Genomic DNA, 19,174 nt, shown 5'->3' with positions numbered 1-19,174 from the left:
CCAATACACAAACGATATTAAAATCCACTGCATAACATTTAAGTTCTCGCGTTGTAGGAAATGTCTACTGATGACTTCAACTGTGTAAAATTTTTGAATGTATGCACATATTTTGAGGTCCTATACTAAACTTTTAAACACCAGTAAGTTACTCATTGTTCATTTCCAATTATTCTAAATGTACAGTAAACTTGAAATGCTATAAATGCTCAAGAAGTAAATTTACCATTTAATTTGGTCTGAGGCTTGGCCGTTGCTGTTGCTAACCCTGATGGCCGAATTGGCTGCTGAGGAAGTGTATGTGTCATGGGTCGTACTGGTGGAATTGGTGCTGTAAAACAAATGAAAATCAGACAAATAAGTAGTGAACTTAATACTTTGAGAATAAGAAGTCTATTTAAGTCGATATTCGGAGAACAAAAACCTAAAAGGATAGTTTTGTAAGAGACAAAGTTTTTCTAGTGAATACAGCATGCAATGATCACACTCTTGTTTAACTGAATGAAGAATAGCAACAGAGATGCAGCATTTCAAACATTCATTTTTCAGTCATGTTGCCTGTTCTGAAGATGTGCTCAATTTTAAGAAGCAGTTTTCTCTAATCATTTTTAATATGAACCAAGCTGAAAAAATCAGTTAAAACTTCATACACTGAAAAAGTGAAAATTTTTGCTTGCAACTCAAAATATTAAAAACCATTCAGAACGTTAGTTAAGCAGGTGTTAACATATATTTAAAGGCCCAGAATGACTACTTGTTTGTACAAAAGGTTTGTTATCTGGCAATTGACTGATAACTCACTTGTTATTACTGGAGATGGAGGTTTCTGTGGTATGACTGGTGTATGATGACTAGTAATGGGCTGAGTCGGGGGAGGTGGCACTACTGAATTAGTCATGCCTATGTTTCGCATGACTGGAGCTGTAACATTCTTGATGGGAGATCTGGTCTTGGAGGTAGGAGATACCATTACAGGATCATTTCCACCAATCGTGATTTTGACTGGTGGGGATGACAATGTAGTGGAACTACGTCGTCGATTTCCAACCTTAAAAAAGAAACAATAAATATTATATTTACAAAATCCTTTCCTGGGGCTTAAGGTTACATTTTATTACTATCAAGATTGAACAAATCTGAAAAACTGAAGAATACTAGAAGTATATTAACAGCTATCCTTGAAGGAATTAATATTCCTCACCAGCACAGTTTGTGTGATACTTAAGTCCATACCAATCACTTACAAAACTTGTTGTACTAATTTGCTTACAATATGCTCATCTTCATAGCGAAATTTCACTAGTATGATAATGTTTTCAGACTTGGAGCTAAGAGAAGGCTTAATCAGTATAAGACTATAGCATCTACATGTGAAATGAAACATCAGACTCATAATACTCCACTGCTAAAATAAAAAAGCTTTGTGGAACACAGCACAATATGACCGCAGCCAGTTGAAATATGTTCAGTTGAGGCAAATGTGGACACAATATTAGTTTTTGGCACACTTAACATAGGGACTTATAGTTCATTATGGACACAATATTGCACAATATTTTTAATATAATCAATACAATAATTTGATTATAAAGGTCTGCTTCAGGGTGAATTCATGGATCACATTGTACTTTATCATCACAAAGAGTAATCAAGGGAACCAAGATTCTAGCAGAAATCAGAAGAATGCAATCCAGGGACAAAAAACAGACAAATACGACAAAGAACATAAAGTAACTAAAATAATGCATACAAAGTAACAGAAGTGAATGAGCAACTTGTACTCCACTAAAAACAGTAAATGGATTTGGTAAGCATACCTCTAAAGCTCTTGTATTTAGGCTGGGATTTTCATAAGGAATCCCACTTTATTTTTTGTAAATCACACCAAAAACAAAAAAGTCAATAAAAAAAATCGAAACAAACAAGCTATTGTCAAGATATCTGAAAAAAAAAAAAAAACTTTAGGCCCCTTATTCTTACTTTCCTCAAGTCCCAACCCCATAAATCTATCCCAGTCTCCCTTTCGTGGTGTGGTGCCTTGTAATACAATTTCAAAGACTCATTCACTAAAGGTCAAGTTACTGTCTGGACATCAGAAAAGTGTATGTTGCAACCCCCAATTTCTGAAAAGTTAAAAGTCTTTACCCCAAACATCAACCTAATTTTGACCATTGTGGTAAAGAATATTGTTGAACAATATCATAGACATTTCTATGCTTTTATTGGCATTATAGAGTTTAATTCCACAGAATGCCGGTTATATGCCCCTAATTTTAATATCATTAATTCTATCGAGTCAATAACACCCTTCCTTTTGTGGTTTCAAGCTGGGTTATAAAATTTATAAAAATAAAGCAAAATCCATGATAGCAACTTTAGTGTGCATATTCCTTTTGTTCAGTTGTGCTTAGAATTTTTGTAAACATGTGTTGTCATGGATTTTACTTATTCAATAGCAAAATTGAAATAATAATTAGCTCTTAATTGCCAATGAAGGTTTCAATAGCCATCCCTTAAATTTACTTGCCTGGGTTAGCAGGTCAGCTGTTCATTTATCCACTGGACCAAAGTCCTTCATATAGATATTTATTGAACTGTCAAGTTTTTATGAAGGCAGTCCTGATACTGGTTTCTAACCCCAGCTATATTGATCTCAAAATACAGGAAGAGTAGTAACTTTAGTGTGCATATTCCTTTTGTCAGTTGAGCTTAGAAATTTTGTAAACAAGTGTTGTAAGGCATTAGTTTTATGCAACAGAAATTTAGGGACATTTAAAATAGCAACAAGAGTGTTGGATGAACAGAAGTTGATGTGACAAGAAGGTAACCCATTCAGCTGAAGTAGAATACTGAAGTTCAAAACACTCTAAAGATAATGAAGTTTAATACAATGAAAATTTATATTACTGAAAATAAGAAATTTTAAATTGTTTTCATAAAGGGCTGCCCAGAACTGTTTTGATGAAAAAGATAAGCAAACACCAGTAGACAGAAAATCCTCTTCACGTCTGAAGGCAGGAGCATTATCAATCAACATAGCCTAATGAATCACTGAATGGAGGTCACTTTATACATGTAGTAACAAAATGAGTAAAACTTCTATTACAATACCTGTAGACTATTGAGGTCTCTGGAATGATTTCCTGCTCCTTCCCCACTTGCACGTCTAGAACGGGATTTTTTCTTCTTAACTGGAGATCCTGACAATTCAACAATAATGCTTTACAACCTACTGTCGTATCAGACATAAGATAATCTAAATGAACAACTGCTTGAACTTAACACCTTATTCAAAGCACTTTAGACGAGAGGTAATGTTGGAATAAATGCACCTCATTTATACTTGCTGGTAAAATATTAATCATCAAAACATTGGACAAGTTCTTTTTCTGGTCTTTAAAAAATACAAAAAACAATTTTTTGCAACAGAATGTCGTTGCTTGATATCTGACAATTACAATGTTTTATTTGCAAAGGAATTTTTTGTTGTAAATTTCAGTGATGCAGGAAATTGTTACATTATTTAGAAGAATAAATGGAGTCAGGTTTTTTTTTGTTTTTTTTCTGGAGGGGGGAGGTGTCCAACACTTAATTGCTGAATACATAGGAACTTGTTTTGTATTTTCTAGTTCATATATTTTGTGTTGAGGTTTTAAAACCACTTATCATTCTTTATAGCTGAACACAAAGCTGTGCACCATATAACAGGAAGTTTTGAAAAAAAACCTGCTAGGAATGTTTTATTTGTCCAAAAATGAATTACTTAATTTTTGTACGAATGAATTCCCACAACTAAATACTGTTTTGCAGGGCGCTGCTTCATTTTTGACACAGGATAGGAATTATTAATCAAAGTTTCGACCTCCAGAATCAATATGAATCTTTCTTTGGTAGTATGACACCTTGTGAAAAAATTTTCAATAGATCCATTTAGTTAAAATACAAACCTTCCTTTTGAGGTTTGGAGCCATAATAGTAAATTTTATAAAAATTCAAGTTATTGCACTAATACTAAGCATTTATGGACAAAAACAATGACAGCCCCATATGTTTGCACCACAAATTGTTTCCACTTGTATAAAAATGTAAAATGCAAGATAAACAAAAAGGAGCCCAGAACAAGATCACGGAACTATTTACTGCTATTTCAGTTAAAAAAAAAAAAATCCCCCAACTTTTGCACTATAACAGTCCCACAACTCCAAAAAAACCAAAACATTAGTCTGAAATTTATGAAAATCAAGAAAGACCTCACACAAATCAATGACAGAATTTTGTAGTTACTGTGTAAAGTGTGTTCAATGGACACCAGTGTACCATTATATGTCCCGTCTTAAAATACGGTGTATAAAAATGGTGTAACATATCATTGAATACATTTTCTTTTGTCAAAAGATTCTAGTATATATCATGATTTCCCAATACAAGCATAGTGACTGAAGGGTCATCATGTGATCTTCAGGACACTAGTCTTAACTGTTAATTGTGATATCCTAGTCATAACAGACAGATATTCTGATAACATAGGTGTTCTGTGTTAATGAAGTAGGACATATTTGTATGTGAACAGAAAATTACAGCTAATTGAAAAAAGACCAGTTCCAATTTCAATACTAATTTATGTAGGCTAATGAGTAATTTAAATAGCTCTCTAGGTATAAATCTGCCCTACATTATAGCAATGAGTCCTACTTAACTACTTCAGAACACCTGTGCTTAACAATGCCTTTAAAAGATCACACAGATGTTCTGTGGTAGTTAAGTAGGACACATTGGTATAATATAGAGCAGATTTCTACCTAGAGAGCTATTCAAACTTCTTAGTAGCATACCAAGATTTGTATTGAAATTGGAACTAGTCTTTTCCAACTAGCTGTATGAGCTATTTAAATTACTCAGAAGCCGGACTAGATATGTATTGAAATTGGTATCACTTTAATTTTAAATTTCCACAATTCTCATTTATAACCGTTATCTTGTTGATAAGCAGTTTGTAAATTTTCAAATGTACTTTTCACATATTAAATACTTGAATAATGAAATTGGACCAGTTAGATTATTCAAACTGTAACCTGGGTTAAGAGGTAATTATCTGCCTTTTTTTGATAATCAATGTTTTTTCGTAGTTATTTATATTAATAATCAATGTTTTTTTCTTAATTTTTTTATATTAACTACAATAAACCATAAATTCAAGGGTTCTATAGTTAGTGAATATGCTGGTATTGCCAATTCTTTTATTGTAACATTTTTTCCTTCCATTATGCACTTGAAATAAGTTAATGAAACTTATTGGCTTGAGAAACAAAACAGTGCACAAAAACAAACATCCAGTATGTTCACTCCTACATAACCCTTGATATTTTGTGCTGAACTGTGTAAGCACAAAAATATATAATACATTCTTTTATCTTTAAACACATAGACATTAGATTTCAATTATACAATAGAGTGCAGAATGTGTTACAGCATTAATAAAATACCAAGATATAGTTTTTTTTCTCACTTTTATTGACATGAGATCTACATGTACAATAATATGACAATGGGGTCACTTTTTATGTACATCAAATGAATTCTACACTATAAAATGATACAATACAAAAAAAGTTTGTATATCTATAATTATAAAGCATTAAATTTAGCTATATGATCATTTTCATTTCTCTCTTATAGAAAATAAAAAGGAAAAATGCACAATAAATGTGTTTAAAAATTCATCAATAAATGATATATCTGTTTACTTCCAAAATATAGTCAAAACAGTGCTTTATTTAATAAATGAAAAACATATAAATAACATGATAGACACTGTTGACAACAAGGAATGGACAATGATATCAGCCATGGAGTGCTGTAATGTGTGATGATGAGGCCATGTTTATCCCTGATTTAGTATGAAAAAATTATTTCCAAAACACCTGTATGACCCCAAATTGTGAACCAGGTAAAAGAAAGACAATGGTTACAACTTGAATAAAATATCAGAACAAAAGGGCATGTTCTCATGGCTCATATCAATGTTGAAAAGTAAATTAAGAAATGAAAGGCAGCCAAAAATAGCTGACCTCAACATCGTAACACATTCTGCACTCTAGGCATAAATTGTTCTTTAGTTATTCAATACAATGGATTTCAATAGCTCTGAAAAAGCTACTACAAATGGCAAACAAATTATAAAATTCACTTACACAGCCCTGCTGTTCATAATAAAAATTTTCTGACACAACCAACACTTCTAAATACATTTGCACATGATAATGAAGATGGCATTTTATGCTTAGCATGATCACACTTAGTATGAAGTATTATGACATATGCTCAGATCATTGTGTGAATGTTTGTGGCCATCCCTAACCTGACTCTGAATCACTTGACTCCGATGAGCTTGATGAACTGCTATCACTGCTGGAATCGGTACCTGATGAGCTACTACTACCATCAGACAAATGACTGGGACCATCTACATCAACAACACCGCCTTCTTCTACAAAAATTCAAGATGAGCATTTGCATATCAAATCCAGCTGTTATAAATGTAATAATGCCAATCTCTCTTTAATGAAAAATATTTATTGCAGAAACTATTCCATTTGTATATATATAACAGTGACTGGAATTTAAAAATTAGAATTTAACTAAGCTCTCTTTTTACACTCTTCATAAAAACTTTTTATTTTAACAACTCATTTTAGCTGGAATTTAATCAATGAAACATGTCAACAAATACACTGCATAAAGTACAAATCACAACAAACAATGCAGCCTCTAAAATATACAACAATCATGACAACAATTGCTGGTGGGCCCACAAAATTTCGCTAACATGTTAATAACTACTACAAAATTTCATCAAAATTTTGAGCTGGGCTTGCAACATTGACTGAAATTAAAATTGCCAAGACTGCAATGATAACTTACCATTCTTAGACTTCTTAGCACTGCCAGGACGTCCTAACTTCTCATGGATACCTTTCAATTCTTCTTCAATAGCAGCTTTCTTTTCTTTCTGAGCTTCTTCTCGAGACTTCCCTGAGGAGGCCTTCTTGGCTGAAAAAAAAAATAAAAATCAATTTTTCAAGGGAATGTTATTTAGTGTAAAATGTAATACATGCACATGTACATATAATAGCCAATGCAGTCTTCAGTAAATATGATAAATCATTCATTGTTTCTCTGTACAACTGACCATACTGATAATAACTAATTGATTATCCTCTTTCTTGAACAGATTTTATCTGGTTTTTTTTTCAGTGATGGATTTAAAAAAAAAAAAATTAGTGAAAGAGTAAAAACATAAGCAGAGTCATTGAAAGCTGTCAAACCTTTGGCGGACAAAAGTTGGCATCAAGCATGTCTCGACCAGTTTCAATGTATTTCAATCATGACTGTTTATTGCAACAAAAACAACTTTTGACATATCTAAATTCTTAAATTATGTGGCCTTTGTATGCAAATCGAAAAATATAAAAGCAAATCTCTCAATTAAATAAAAATCATTTAAATATAGCAAAGAAATGATAATATTTGACCATTCACTAGTGAACATCAGAAATGGACCTGGGGGAATTAAAAAACGTAATTGTAATTAGCTGTAATTCAGTGTCTTTTTTTAAACATAAATAGTCAACAATAAATTATTCAAGCAGTTTTTTTTTTAGTATGCCAGCTCAAATTTCACTAATTAACAGGGGTTGAAATCAGGTTATGCAAATATACTTCTTTTCAAGAGGTTAAATGTTCAGTTTTCTTTTTGCAAAGCAGATTTTAGAAAGGTTAACTAACAAAGCTGACATTGCCAAATGGGAAGTTATTTTTAAACCAGTAAAATTCAAGATTTTTTAATGGAGAAATTTGGATTTAAAGAAGAGGAAAATCGTGTAAGTTGTTCATTTCTTGGCCTTAAGGCTAGTGAAATCATGTTAAATCCTATGTTGAACTGATAAATGTGGCCAGCAAACTTTTCAGCTAATTAACTGTGCCTTCAGCACACATTTCTGAGTTCTTCAATTTAACCCTGTGCATAACAAAAAGACTCTTATCCTTACATATTAATAAGTAAAAAAAAAAAGACTGTACTTACTATATGGCTTTCTTGTTTTCTTTTTTAAACATGACATAACATATGCTTCTAACTCTCTCAATGTCGAAGGTTTAAGGGTTTCAAAGTCTATTTCTATTTCATCAGGATTAGAATCTCTCAATGACGGTTCTCTCGACTGAATAATGAAAACAACTCTACCCAATTTATCACCTAAAATGATAACATAATCTATTATATTTTATATCACAAAAGATATACACTACTGATTGAAGATTTCAATTTCCCAAGAAGCACTAGCTTTGAAACTTCTTTCAGTTTTACAACTTAAATACAAAAGAAGTGTACAATGATATCATAACAGAAAAAAAAAAAAACCCAAACAATTTGATGTCAATACTTGCATATAATTAATTGGAAAGAGTGAATAACAAAAATATGATCACAAGTGCCAAAGAAATGCATCGATTTAGCGAATGTGCCGAACTTGTTCCGTGCATGAGTTAAATCCTCAAGCATTCTTGGCACGAGTGACCATATTCTGTTTTTCATGATAACCAACTGATATCCTATTTATCATACAGATTTTCATAATTCATTGATAAAAAACTTTCAACATGATTTTAAATTCTGTGACTGGCCGATTCATATAAAAATTGTGACCTTATGGCAGGAGAAAGTCCAAAATTGAAAATGCAAAATTTATTTCAGTGTGAATTATTGAAATTTATTACACTGGAAACATTCAATAAAACACTGCTGTATATATATCAATACTTCTACACTAATGCCTGAAATAAATTGAAGAACTTTCCTGGGACTAACTACCAAGTTGGTTAAATCTTAATATATTAGTATTGTGATTAAACAAGGAATTGTACGACTAAAACAAACCTGTCATGATACAGTGACATTAAATGCAATACTTTTTTCTACTACACAAGAACATTTGTTGGAGTTTGACCAATTTTTACATAAGAACATATGGAGTTTCAAACTGCAAAATTTCTCACAGACCATTTGACAGACAAAAATGTTCATTTTCAGAGCTATATTATTCTTATTATACTGTTCATAATTTGAAAAGATTCAGAATTTTCATATCTTCAAACTTGTAACTTATTTTTTGATTCCATATCACCATCTACATTATGTATCATGCTGACATAAAGTCATACAGCAAAGTTAGGCAATGGTTTAAAGCAAAGAATTTCAGACCTCAAGTCCAATATAAACTCATTACCTGGAAGTTTATTTATATCCAAGCTTAATTGTCGCTTTTCATCATAAGTCATAGGCTTTGCATTGTCCTCATCATCACTATCGAATGCCATTGGGGGTGCACCACTGTTTGCAGCAGGTGCCACTTTATTATTCTTTTTAGCACTAGGTGTTCGACCTGTAGTCTTTTTCTTTGTACTTTTATCTAATGGCGATTTCTTTGTAGTCTTCACTTTAGGAGTTTTAGCAGTGTCAGCAGCAGACACTGCTGGAGTGTTCGTGCTGGATGGAATTGACACTGGTGTCTCTGTCACTTTTTCTTTTTTCACATCAATTTTTTCCTTTTTCTTTTTCTTCTTTTTCTCCCTTCTTTCCTTCTTTTGTTTTAATTTTTGCATATGTTCCTCAGTCAATTTACTCAAGTCATCCTGAATTTTTTTTAATTCTTCTTGCAAACTTTTAATTTTTTGTTCCCTTTCTTCTTCACTATCATCATCAGATTCAATTTCACTTTCTGAACTTTCACTGCCACTACCTCCTTTGTCACCATTTGCTGATGCAGGTTCATCAGGCAGTTTTGCATATTTCATTTCAAACACATCTTGTAACTTTTTTGCCATCATAACAACATCACTATCTGAAGGATTATATCTATAACAATTGGTAAATATAATTCGCACATCATCAGCAAATTCTTGAGGAGTTTTGTACTCCCTATTGTCCATTTTTTTCTGAAAATCAAAACATTACAACCTTATTATCCATGAAATGCTGTTAAACCAACAGTTAAGTAATTTCATTGTTTGAGAGACAAAAATGATTATGCTAACATGAAATAAGGTCCCTGTTAGTCATTTTTGTGCTTATTTATCAACATACATGTATTTCTCTTGGTTTAACACAATACCCACAAGTTCTCTCCCATATGCATATTGCATTAAAAACAATGAAAATAATGTGCCACATCTAAATTTCAGGGTTTTTGAGGTAATATGTATACAGGGGGTGACTTGCCCCATGTTACACGAAACAAATTATTAACATTCTTTTTAACTATAAGTTTACAGGGGTCAAGATTCAACTTCTTGAGGCCAGTAGTAACCTCGGCTACTAAACTATAAAATCAATTAGGCCAGAAAAAAAGTTGGTACCGAAACCTTTCCTTATTTATATGCATCATGAAAAACCCTAAAATGTGCAGTTAAAGTTAAAATGAGCTTTTGACAATATATCTCCTTCAATGAATTAAAATTATACAACCAATTCATAAAATTTCAAAACTTTAATACATGAAACAGTAGAGTGTTTGAATATTCTTGCATTAATTTTGTTTTGTTCAGATTCTGAACAAATTAATGTCAAGAATATTCAAACAGTCTTGCAAAAACAGAATCCTTTTTGATATGTTTTTCTCTTGGCAGTGGTGTTGGTTTCTTGGGTTTCTTTAACCCCAGAAATAAAATTCCACATTTTACGAAATACCACATGTGGAAATTAATAAGCAATTCTTAATAAGAAACCGACATCAGTTATGATCTATTTCAATATTATTATAACTGGTTACTGACAAAATTTAACTAGGGACGCTACGTTTCCGAACAAATGGTAACCAGTAAAAACTCTGACCGCAATTTTTGTTTACAATAATTATTTAAATGCAATTTGCCAGCTGGGCTACTAAAAAAGAACAAGAGGTTCCCAGGAGCCTGAATCACTCACCTGGGTATATTTTTGCCTTTTAATGGCAGTAATTCTAACAAGGAGTTGTTAGACAATTTTGACTCCATTTGATTCATTGGACACATTTGTAAGCCTTACAATAAGGATCATTTCAGCTATTTAAAGCTATTGGCTAAACCTAACAGATTAGGAGATGTATGCAAAAATCTGCTGTCTGACCCCATTATTCTATTTTTAGAAACGGCAGCCATGTTTTTTTCAGCAATCAAAAATCTGTCATATCATTATGGATACCATATAGAACAAAAATGGCAACTTTCATTGAATTCTGTGGAGCAGTTACTGAGAATTTTTTTGAGAACATCATAAACAGAAAAATGTCCAAAAAGGGCAATAACTCCTACATGGATCAACAAACTTTCACCAAACTTTGACCACAGATCTCTTCACGTTGAATAATTTTACCCCATGTCAGATTTTAGTTAAACCTAACCATTTTGGAGATATATGCAAGAATCTGCTGCCCCCTTGTTCAATTTTTAGTAACAGCGGCCATACCTTAGAACAGATAAAAAATCCAAACAGTCATTTTGTTAAGGATGCCCATTAAAATAATACAACTTTCATTGAATTCTGTAAAGAAGTTTCTTAGCAGATTTTTTAAAATAATAACATTAAAAACAGCAAAAAACGTCCTAACAGGGCAATAACTCCAACATGGGTCAACAGATTTTCACCAAATTTTGACTGCAGATAGATCTTATGCTGAACACTTTTACCAGACTTTTGTCAGAATTTTGCTAAACCTAATGGTTTTAGAGATATATGGAAAAAACTACTGACTGACCCCTACGTTCTATTTTTAGTAACAGCGGGCCATGTTTTTGGACGGATCAAAAATCGCAACATCAATTCTATGCACAAAAGGAACATTCAAAGTAAGTTTAGTTCCAATTGGTCAATTGGTGTCAGAGAAGAAGAGTTTTGAAAGAAATAACATTAAAAATAGCAAAAAACGTTGAAAAAAGGCATTTACTCCGACATGGCTAAATAGATTAAAATGAAAATTTGACTGCAGATAGATCTCATCACGCTGAACACTTATACCCGTGTCAGACTATGGCTAAACCTAACGGTTTTGGAGATATATGCAGAACTACTGTCTGATCCCCACATTATATTTTTAATAACAGTAGCCATATTTTTCAATGGATCAAATATTTTTGCAGTCATTTGAAAAGAGTTGGCAGATACTATTTCATTACTCACCTTGATACTGCCTAAATCCATTGGCTTCTTTATTATATCATAATAATCATGAAGTCCAAGCATTTCGGCATCAACAGGTTTATAAAATGGCCATGCATAATCCTGAAAATTAAGACCAAGTTAACTATTTTTTTTCAATACTTAAATTAGACCGAAAAAGCTTCTTCATCATCATCACAATAGTTTCTAGTCCCACTGTTCTAATAAATGCACATATTTTTGCTAAATCTAAAAAAAAATAAATCTTTATTTAGAATGTAAATAAACAGCTGCGCTTTAAGCACATAATACGCCTGTTGCCCCTTTAACTTGTCTTTATGCCTTCATTGAATTTATATGATCAACTAAAAATACTGTAAGCCCTGTCAAATACCCTTCCCCCCTAAAAAAAAAGTAAAAAAAAATGTACAAAAAATTTGCAACTATCAAGGCTGCCTCAAGTTTAACAAAGTTTGTTGTTTTTGATTTTTCACCCGTACATTTCAATCTTGTCCAAAACACACTTTTCTGACAGGGTTACCAAGAACGTTTTATATTTATTAGTTGATCATCATAACAAATGGTCCATTTTCAATGATTTTTTACTGGTTGTTTCCGCCTTTTTTTAAATATAAAAATTCATAACACAGAAACGATTAATCTGAAATTTATAAAAATTGAAAGGGAGCTTACATCAATAGATATGAACAATTCACCAAAGTTTCAAAAAAGTTTGTGGAAGTGTTTTTGAGTTGACGGACAGACGGACAATGGTATACCATAATATGTCCCGTCTTAGACAGGCGTATAAAAACAGAATTTATTATCTCACTTTTTTCATAGACCACTGAACAGAGTCTTGATAAAAACTTACTGCATGTTTCTTTGCCATTAATTCTTTCATCACATTATTGCAAAACTTCAACTGTTCTGACAGTTTTCCTTTCTTGCTCTTGGGAACATGTTTCTCCTGAGAAAACCAAAGAACAAAATATCACTGCAGCCACCTTTACTTTTGTACAATGTTTCTATGGTGTATCTTTATAGAACATGATAATAAACTTCTAGAATAGAAGGCTTCCAGCAGTCCTTTTCACAAAAAAATTATTAACGTAGAATTAGTCCTAGATTATGACATCATAACTTACAACCAATTATGCACTTAAAAGATTTTTTTGTAAAAAGGACTGCACATCTCTAATTTTTCATATGTCAAACAATACAAGTGTAATCAGTTACTTAAACAATTATGTAGTCAAGCCACTGATTACTCATTCAAAATCAATGTAAAGAAGTACCTTAAGATTTCAGAATGAGTATCATAAAAAAGAAATTTTTTGCTGTTTATACATTTTTAATGATCTATTTGTACTACCTTAAAGTGCTATGATATTGTCAAATCAGCTCGTTTTTTTTAGTTGCATTATAGTTTTGAGTTTGAGGGCCTCAGGGAAAATTAGCTTGTAAATAACCCTCTTGAAGTAAAGATTTTAATATTATTATTATTATTACATCTCAGATTCATATTAATAAAATTTGTACATTGTAATAACATTGATTTCTACAAATGACAGTGAAAATATTGAAAGTTTGGGTTAGGCTTGTCATCTGAATATAGCTGAAATATTGCTGCTCAAACATTAAACCCCAACAATCAATCAATTGGGTTTGCCAGCAATTATACACTTACAGTTGTATCAATTTAGATCCATTTGAGAAGTAAGTGATAAACAACATCGAGAATAAAATGATTAACTATGTCAGAACTATTAAACTATTACATGTATGAAGACTTGACTATCCACAGTGAGACACCACTTCTTTTCGAAGATTACATAGAAATATTTCATTATGTTTTGTCATGTAAGATTGAACTTTTTATATAAAGCAAGGCTGTTTATATTTAACTCCTTCCATTAAGTAAATCAAAATTCATATTCTAACACTTAAACTGTTCTGATCTCGATCTTTATTGAAAATATTGATTTCATCCCTTTCTTACTGAATATTACTCCTGACAAGTGTACCAGTACCAGGGAGTGTAATATAAAGTCCCTGCAAGTACAGAGGATAGTTTGAACATGTTTATTTTTTATTTGGTTTTTGATAATTTTATTAGATAACCCATACAGGTTTAGTGCTAAAGCTGTCTCATGTTCTAAATTGTTTTTGCTAAAATTAAAGATTTTAACTGACCTGAAAAAAAAAAAAAAAAAAAAAATTGTCTGTACGAGGAAAGCTCCTTAAACTCACCTAGGGTCACCTATTATATACTGTGTATTGTGTAAAAATTCTCCATGTATAGTAATTGAGCCTTATTAATTTGGTTGTCGCGAAAACACAAATAAATCATTTGAACTTTATTTAGCACTAACCTGATGAGAAAACGTTTGTTACACTTGTATCTAAATATACTATATTTTTTGTAAGTATAACCACTTATACAATGATATTTTTTTATGTCATATCTCCTTTTAATACACACACAACTTACAGTATCCGGAGAATCTTCCTCAAGAATATCTCTCTTTGGTTTTTTAATGGGACGATTACTTTCTCTTCTTGTAGGTGGAACTTTAGCTGGAATTTTTTCTACCTTTATAGTTGGTTCAAAAGATGGATCTTTTGGCATTGTTGCTACAATTGGTGTTGTTGTGTCGGCTTTCCTCTTCACCCCTCTTTTCAAAGTCTTAAAAAAAATAAAAAACAGAAAAATTTGTTAACAATACATAACTTTTCCTTGAACATTTTTTCAGAACCAGTCGCAAATCAATACTACATGTTACAATGGAAAGCTATACACTATTGCACTAGCCCAAAAACAATGAAAACTGAAAGTCATTTCAGACAGCTCACGTAATTTTATCCAAACCTGTGACTGAAAGCAAGGACTGGATTCTTGTACACAATATGATTACCAACAGTTGCATGTTCCCAAGGCATGAAACAATAAATCAAAACTGATATATTGTAATTAAACTTGGGGGTTATTTTCACCTTTACAGATTATGAGACACAGAATAAAATGTGGTCATTGCCCAAAAGTAAAGGTACCTAATATTACAATTGCATCTTCTGCATATCTTCACCTCAAAAAATAATTCCTATCAAGTTAGAAATTTGGCATTTGGTTTCCATTACCACAGACCATCACCATGACATTCAAACAAAGCAACAAAGACAAGAAAAGGAATAAAAGAAGAATTAGTCATGCTCACCTTTGTGGGAGCTTGAGGAGGAATAACTGCAGGTTCAGAAATGTTATGGTTGGTATAAGCTGAGGTGTCAGCAGATGTTGTCACAGGCCCTGATGACGTCTGACTAGGTGGGGGTACAGTAACAACAGTTGTTGATGCAGGTGCTACAGTCGGTTCTTGAGTAGATTGGGCGGATGCTTGCGAATTTGGAGTGAATGATTTATTAATAATAGAATTCTTAGGAGTAGCTGTTTTAGCACCAATCTTTGTTTTAGGAGTCTTTTTACTTGAAGAAGAAGAACTGGATGAAGGTATGACTTCATGCTCTTCTGCTGGCATTTGAGCCACTTTTTGTAGAAACAATTTTTCCAATACTTGTGCCATCAACACTATGTCCTGCAATGGAAAAAATATGCCATAATGCTTTAAAGCAAGTGATTACTATCAGTTCACTATTTACTTGACTTGTTTACAGTTAAGACTGAAATATATATTTAGGATTTTCAGAAATTGAGGTTTCCTCAGGAAAAATCCATATAAAATCAACTTTCCCACAGTCAATGACTGCTTTCCTTACAAAACAAATCCTTACAGCATATTAAGTTTTCAACTTGCCACAGGAAACTTTAACTAAGTACCTAACTTTCCCTGACCCAAATTTCACTTGCCCCAGGTAATGGGAAGTAGGAATCCTAGTCCACTGTTGAATAATCTTTAGTAATCAAAAGATTTTTTTTCTGTTATCAGCACTAATAACTAGATCTGGCAAATACAAAAAAAAAAATCAAAACCTTAAATACTGAAAAAAATCCTTGCATCAAAATTTTAGAAATGAAAACCACCTTGTTCACTTTATGTTCTAATGAGCTTACCTCTCCAGGTTTGTTGTATATGTAACAATTGGTAAACATCTGATTGAAGTCCTGAATACACTCTGATGCAGAGTAATACTGATGAGTTTCAAGTTTCTTTTTTATTGTTCCTAGGTCCATAGGGTGTTTGATTATCTTGAAGTAGTCCTGAAAATTGTCAAACTAAATCAGTTATGTTTTTCACTTACATAGTATTTGTTTAACATTTATGGAAAGTAAATCTTCAAAAGAAGCTTAAATGTTTCACTGAATGAGAAAGCATCATAAATTAACTACTTGCATAGTCTGATCACTAACTGGCTTATTCTTCTGGTATTACATGTTAAATGACAATTCAGCATGTGAAACAATACAACTTACAGGGAGATTTAAGAGAACAGGGTCTACTGGCTTCTGGAAAGGCCATGAATACTGATGTTTCCATACACATTTCATTACATTTTTCAGGAGATACTGCAATTGATTTGTGTTCCGCCCTTTTTTAGTAGATGTAACTTGATCGTGGGCAGAAGGCAATGGTGATGCAACATCAGTGAAGTCAGAGTCATTCTGAAATTACAGCAATAACAAGAGATACAAGACAATATATACGTAAGGGAATGATTGGTTACACAACATATGCCTAAAAGGACTTATGAAATAGACTAGGACAGACATTTTTCAGGGTATTCCTTCCAGAAAGGACCATCAGAATTTTGCACAAGTCATTTTAAATTAAATTTGGTTCATTATGATAACTAAGGCATTATTTAAAGCAGTTCAATCAATTAAACATTGCCCCAAATGGGACTAATACCCCTGAGGCCAGTTGAACCTTGTACATTTGGGGAACAATGTGGACATAACAGTTCATATTGGACACAATCTATTTTGAGTTGAGGAAAGATTTGAGAAAAATTTCATGTTGTAAAATTTTATGACACCGAGCAGAGATTTTGTGAAGTTGCAAGCCCCTTGAGCTTTGATGAGCATAAACCACACCAGAATGAGTAATTTTAGTTGTGTTGGTTACTAATCTCTCAAATCCATCAATGAAAATTTAAATTTACACAAAATACTTACAGCATTCTCAACTTTGACATCAGACTTCTCAGAATCACTTGTGAAATTATATTCACTGGCAGAATTATGTCGTAATGGACTCACTGACAAGTCACCACCAGGCCTGAAATTGATCAAAAACTGATTTCTAAGCAAGTATAGTAACCAGCTTTTTTGCAACTAATGTTTGAAAGGGTAGTATTAAATGAACATTCTTCACACTAGAGTAAGAAAGCAAAATGTGTTTGCATTGTATTATAAAAAGTAAGCCCAGAAAAAACTTATAATGCCAAGACTTACTTTGCTATTGAATTTATGAAAATTCTTTTAAATTACCATTATTTTATTTATTCTAGGAGATATATTGTACTTGCCAGTTGAAATGACTATTTCTCTATTTTAAATGTGTTTACCTGTATAGTCCTGTAAATCACAGGTAACAGGGAACCATTTTAGAATTTTTTTATAAATTTTGGTCACTTGTGAATACATAAAGAATTTTGTGCAGCCTATTAAAACTTTGAAGTTAGAAAAAATTTTGAATCATATGGTTCATTAATTTATACACACACACCAGTTCAGATATGTGAACGTTGTATATTTACCTCGTCATATCTGCCATCATTGTCCAAACCTTAAATCATAGGGTTTTTATAGCACGAACAATTTTGTCCAACTGGGGGTAAAGTAACCCAGTACATGTCCACAACTTTGTTACATGGACATATTTTGATCTGAAATTTAAAATGCTTTAGTTACTTCAAGACCCTATTACAGATCATAATCATGCTATACACAATAGATTCACAACACGTAAATTGGCTCTATCATGTAGTGGTATAAGTAAAGGCAAAAACGTGAAGGAAAATGTCTATTTAGATCAACATGGTACATTTACATGTACTCTGAAAAGCCTAAAGTTCTGTCGAGCATATGGTTACAATAAATCATAGTACATACTGTATGTTGCTTATGTGCTGTACTGCAGAATTATTGACAGGCACATATCCAGTACTAGAAACCCAAAGTCTATTGATCCACCACTCTGCACACTGGGAACCAATGAATTGGCAAAGATATTGATTACAGGGTGAGATATGTCTTATCACATTCCTGTATAAAATGTTCTACTTAAATCAGAATTTTAAGGCAAGAACTATTGAAATTCTGAAATCATTAAAAAAATTGCCATTTTTCAAAATTTTAATCCCTATCACTAAATTAGTCTTTTCTCGTTGAGTCAGGCTCAGCGACCACCTAGAAAATCGAACATTTAGGTAGTAAGGTTGCTGAACTTACTTAGCAATGACCAGTGAAATTTCTGGCCCAACTTAATCAAACATGGTAAGTGAAGAGGTGAATACATGTAGTTTAAATCTTAGTCAATATCATTTTCCCTGTGGATAGATTCTTCAATATTGAATTGGCTTTCTTTGACAAGCATAACCCTATAGGATTTGCATGACCTTAATATGCATTTTAAAGTGTAGACCATACATTGTATTTTAAAATGACAAGCCAATATTGTTTACATGAGGGTAACTAATTTTCCCTAATACTTTTCGACTGCCAGACTGATGCACTTATTCTCACAGTAGGTAGTAATTTAAATAGCCATTTCATTGACCTGGCTAAAGAAATAATTCTTCAACAGAATTACTTTATAATTGACCAGTCAAGGAACGGTCTAGGTTTTTGAGAAGTCAGTCGGAATGGCATAATTTTGAGAGATTAATTATGCTCTCCCTAATATATTATATGCCTAGTTCTATAATACATTTTTATGTTATAAAACATTTTTTGTTTATCTTTCATGTTTTCATCGGATATTTTCATTTTTTGTTTATAGTCAAAATGTGAGGTTTTATCATTGG

The 19,174-nt window shown here is 32.2% G+C and overlaps 1 protein-coding gene across 6 annotated transcripts in view; it reads right to left on the bottom strand.

The window, feature by feature from the left end:
* LOC148610928 (bromodomain-containing protein 3-like) overlaps positions 1–19,174 on the bottom strand; it is a 30,051-nt gene that overhangs the window by 8,581 nt on the left and 2,296 nt on the right. For all 6 annotated transcript variants that reach the window (XM_088590854.1, XM_088590850.1, XM_088590852.1 and 3 more), the window contains exons 2-16: positions 17,906–18,034; positions 17,322–17,424; positions 16,620–16,808; positions 16,260–16,406; positions 15,409–15,783; positions 14,685–14,879; positions 13,065–13,160; positions 12,212–12,313; positions 9,285–9,993; positions 8,084–8,254; positions 6,922–7,050; positions 6,359–6,487; positions 3,112–3,200; positions 802–1,048; positions 227–331 (exon numbers count right to left, since the gene is read on the bottom strand). In XM_088590854.1, coding sequence (XP_088446980.1) covers positions 227–331; positions 802–1,048; positions 3,112–3,200; positions 6,359–6,487; positions 6,922–7,050; positions 8,084–8,254; positions 9,285–9,993; positions 12,212–12,313; positions 13,065–13,160; positions 14,685–14,879; positions 15,409–15,783; positions 16,260–16,406; positions 16,620–16,808; positions 17,322–17,424; positions 17,906–17,925 — 2,806 coding nt within the window. In that variant the 5' untranslated portion in view covers positions 17,926–18,034. The remainder of the gene's footprint in view (positions 1–226; positions 332–801; positions 1,049–3,111; positions 3,201–6,358; positions 6,488–6,921; positions 7,051–8,083; positions 8,255–9,284; positions 9,994–12,211; positions 12,314–13,064; positions 13,161–14,684; positions 14,880–15,408; positions 15,784–16,259; positions 16,407–16,619; positions 16,809–17,321; positions 17,425–17,905; positions 18,035–19,174) is intronic.

This window comes from Perna viridis, chromosome 7, assembly GCF_037379345.1.
Source record: "Perna viridis isolate PV_CMFRI_1.1 ecotype Kerala chromosome 7, ASM3737934v1, whole genome shotgun sequence".
In the NCBI taxonomy this organism is placed as follows: domain Eukaryota; kingdom Metazoa; phylum Mollusca; class Bivalvia; order Mytilida; family Mytilidae; genus Perna; species Perna viridis.
The sequence above is the reverse complement of the archived record's forward strand: the minus strand, read 5'-3'. Positions and strand labels throughout refer to the sequence as shown.